This window comes from Hordeum vulgare, chromosome 2H (assembly GCF_904849725.1).
Source record: "Hordeum vulgare subsp. vulgare chromosome 2H, MorexV3_pseudomolecules_assembly, whole genome shotgun sequence".
In the NCBI taxonomy this organism is placed as follows: domain Eukaryota; kingdom Viridiplantae; phylum Streptophyta; class Magnoliopsida; order Poales; family Poaceae; genus Hordeum; species Hordeum vulgare.
The window spans coordinates 167260767-167264533 of record NC_058519.1 but is presented as its reverse complement, the minus strand read 5'-3'; the positions used below and the strand labels follow the sequence as shown (position 1 = coordinate 167264533).

Here is a 3767-nt window from a genome sequence, read left to right as displayed (position 1 = left end):
TTAGGGACTAAGAGGAGGTATTTGGAACTATAGGAAGAATCCCTATGAAGGGTTTTTTGGAGACTTTTTTGACACTTTTTTCAATAGTGCCCCTACTTTTAGCATGTCATTTAATAACTTCTAATACATTATTAAGGATAACAAAGTCTTTTTTACATGTTATTTAATGACATCTAGTCCCTGTTTAATCCATGAAAACAAACTGATAGAGACTAGAGAGTTTTTAGTTAGAACTAAAAAAAAGCCTGAAACTTGTGAAACAAACAGGGCATAAAACTTGAGTCCATCCATCAATACCAGTCCAGTTCTAATGTGGCATATCCGCGCTTACTACGTTGCCCCGTCACGCCATTAATATTAATTGTTCCTCCTCCTCTTCCTCTCCTTGGTTTTTTTGAATACCACTGTCAAAAGCTGCAGTGCGTCTGTCAAAAGCTAACCACCGCGCAGACGGCAAGAGCATCACGTCTTAGCCCTCCTCTCATCGCCCTTCCCCTCCCGCTCTGCAACATAAATTGCACCGCAATCCCCAATTCCCCATTCTCGAGTTCAACCCGAGAAAAAAAATCAAAAATCCCTTCCTCCCTGTCCCCTCCCTGCTCTAGCGCTATGTCTGCGGCGGTGGGGCGGAGAAGCATAGCGGCGGCGGCGGAGAAGCATATCGGCGGCGGGGCGGAGGAGATGGGTGATCAGCAGGTACCGGAGGAGGATGAGTTGGTGGCGGCGGAGGAGCTTGATGAGCGAGAACAGGGCACCATGGCGCCATTCGAGCGCGTCGCTCGGGACGAGTACAAGGGCGAGGTTGCCGTAGAGCAGCTGGTGCGGGTGGGTGAGGCCGCGGCTGGGTATGTCGATCGCGTGACCGAGAGCAAGCATGCTACAGAGGCTGATGAGGAAGAGGAACAAGACGCCGAGGCTGCGGCTGCGGCGGAGCAGGAGCAACCGCAAGGTCCGGAGTGGGTGATTTTGTCCGCCGTCCCACGGGTAGAGCCTACATCTCAGTTTCGTATTGGGGATCATGTTGCTTGCGTCCTCAACGACGTGCCCGGAGTATCCTTTCTCAGAATCTCCCGCTAGATAAGTTACGAGAGCCGCTCGCTAGACTGCCACCCTCACGTTTTGGCGGTTGACCCCTCTGGGGTGGTCTTTCTCTTCTCCGGCAACGACACAGGTCCGGCCGAGCCGGTCGATGAAGGCAGGCCCGATCTCTACTACACCGCCTACGAACGGACGAGGTTTCACCACCCTTCCTACTTCCTCTATTATCCCAACAGTGGCGTCGCGGCCATCATTTCCGACTGCCCCGAGGAAGTTCACCGGAGAGATTTTGGTCTGATCAGCCTTCCTGGGAGTCCCCATCTACATGTGGTTGATGCACTCCATCAGCGTAGTCAACAGATTGGTGCAACTCTCTGGACCCATTCCACTGATGATGGCGTGTGGAAGCAAAGACCAGTCAGATTCCCCATCCCTTGTGATGTGAATGTGTTAAACTGGGTGACAGACCGTGTCATCTCCCACAACGGGAGCTTGTGGTGGGTGAGCTTGACACAACGATTGGTTACATGCAACCTGTTTGATCCAGAGTCACGATTTCTCAAACATGTTCGCCTTCCAGTCCCTCAAGGTTACAGTGCTTTGCAAAGCGGCAGTATTGAGAAGCTAAGCTGTGTAAGTGAAAGCTCTGGGATGATCCGCTATGTACTGTTGTATTGTCGGTTCGGCATTCCGACGGTGGAGATGTGGTCGTTGACTGATTCAGTGGCAGGAGTATGGAGATCGGAATACTCAGTGCCCATGAGTGATATATGGTCTGCCCTAAGCTACCAGAACCAAGGGCTCAAGAAAATGTTACCTGTGATTGCCCTTGTGCATCCACTGAATCCCGTGGTCCTGTTTTTACTTCATGAAAGCAGAATGTTCTCCATTGACATGCTTGACCTCAAAGTTCTTCAATCTCAGAATGTCGATGTTGAGTTTCCAATTGCAACTGACATCTGCTCCCATTTCTTTCATGCCTGGAGGCAACAGATAGTACCAGTAGATGCAATTCAGCAGCCACGCCCTCCTAACTGGGTCATGCTTGCCGCTCTGCCGCGGGTGGAACCTAGCAACCAGTTTCGGAAGGGACAGGATGCGGCGTGCACATTTGAGATACCACCAATAGTGACCATTCCTGTCATCTCAAGGCGAGTATGCATCATGCCACCCACCATTGATTGTCCAGTGATCATTTGTACCACACCAGCAGGAGTACTTTTGCTGTTAGGCTCCCATCGTCTTCCAAAAGGGAAAGCAGAAATCAAAGGCTCAGAAATCATAGTCACTATGGATACAGAGCCGAGGCAATGGTTTCATTTGTGCAACATATACAAGGAGGATTCTGTATTACTCCCGTCCACAAAGCACACAATTGACATAAATCTTGTGGGGATTCTGACGCATCGTCTTGATTCAAGTCGTCTCATCGTGGCCGAGCTTCTGCTGCCCCAAGTTCTAAGTTCTGAGCCGCCAGCCCTCTTCTGCATTGACACTGGTTGTAGACAGTGGCTCACCAAGACGTTGGATTATTCTCACGCCCATAAGACACGATGGCCGTGGAACTGTAACAGCGTGGTTGTTTATGATGGTGAGCTATGGTGGTTTGTTCCTAATCATGGCTTGTTCCATTGCAATCCATTCCTGACCAAGCCGCATTTGAAGCATACCGTGATACCGATAGTTCTAACTGTGTCATTTGCGGATTATGCCATTGAGAAAGAACAATGTGGGAGGGTCAGCGCTGGGAAGTTGAGATATCTGGTGGTCCACGGCCCTCACGAGTCTCCTGTTGTTACAATGTACACATTGGAGATCGATGAGGATGGGGATGAAGACTGGAAAGAGCTGTACGAATTGGAATTTTCGTTGAGTATCTTCATCAATGACAGCTATATAGCCCACAATCTCCTGAAGATGAAGCCCGTAATTTCTCTAATTGATCCCATATATCCCCACATAGTCTATTTTTGTCAAGACAAGAGAATTTTCTCCATCGACTTTGATCTGGGGGTTGTGTTAAGTTGTCAACCTCTAGAGATATTGGACTGTGGCGGTAACTGGGACAGTCACGTGATCGAGGGACGTTACGCCGACGTGCAATGGTCAAAGTACTTCCATGCCTGGGAGTTGCCATCAACACATTGCCTCATGGTAGGTCAATAAACTTCGTCGCCACTTATACTTCACACTGCCTGATGGTATGGGAAGTTTGCTGACTTGCAATACTTTTATTTGCAGGCGCATGGACTCAAGAATCTATGTACAGAGTGAAAGCGGGGAAAATACAAGTGAGGATGATCGTGAATGCAAGGCTTTCTGTGCTTTTTGTCATTGTTTTGGTCACAACAGTGCAACGTTCAGTTCCCTGCTGCGCTGTGTGTAATTGAGCAAATCACTACTTGTCGTGCTAGATTTTGCTTTTTTTTCAGGCGACGAAATACTGAATGTTGCCAACATTGACAGTCCTCTCAGCAAAAGCAGATTATCATGGTCTCATAAACATGAATGCCATCAGTTCACTATTTGCCAGTGTTTCTTATTCTTTCTGATGTGTGCATGCGCAATTGGGCATTAATTCTCCTATAGAAGGGCCACACTCCTGACACGGTGCTTCATGTTTTCTCACAAACGATATAGCCATTTTGTTTTGTTTAAAATTAGGTTAACTTGATTTTATCTAGAGTTAGATTAACTTGATTGACTATGTTTAATTCCAATATAGTCAT

At 48.0% G+C, this 3767-nt stretch overlaps 1 protein-coding gene across 1 annotated transcript; it reads left to right on the top strand.

Annotated features, from left to right (window-relative positions):
• Positions 1 to 1788: 1788 nt before the first annotated feature.
• On the top strand, positions 1789 to 3518 carry LOC123429854. Its single transcript, XM_045113829.1, has 2 exons — positions 1789 to 3192; positions 3280 to 3518. The coding sequence occupies exons 1-2, from the start codon at positions 1798 to 1800 to the stop codon at positions 3310 to 3312; spliced, it is 1428 nt and encodes a 475-aa protein (XP_044969764.1). The 5' UTR covers positions 1789 to 1797; the 3' UTR covers positions 3313 to 3518.
• The last annotated feature ends 249 nt before the right edge of the window (positions 3519 to 3767 follow it).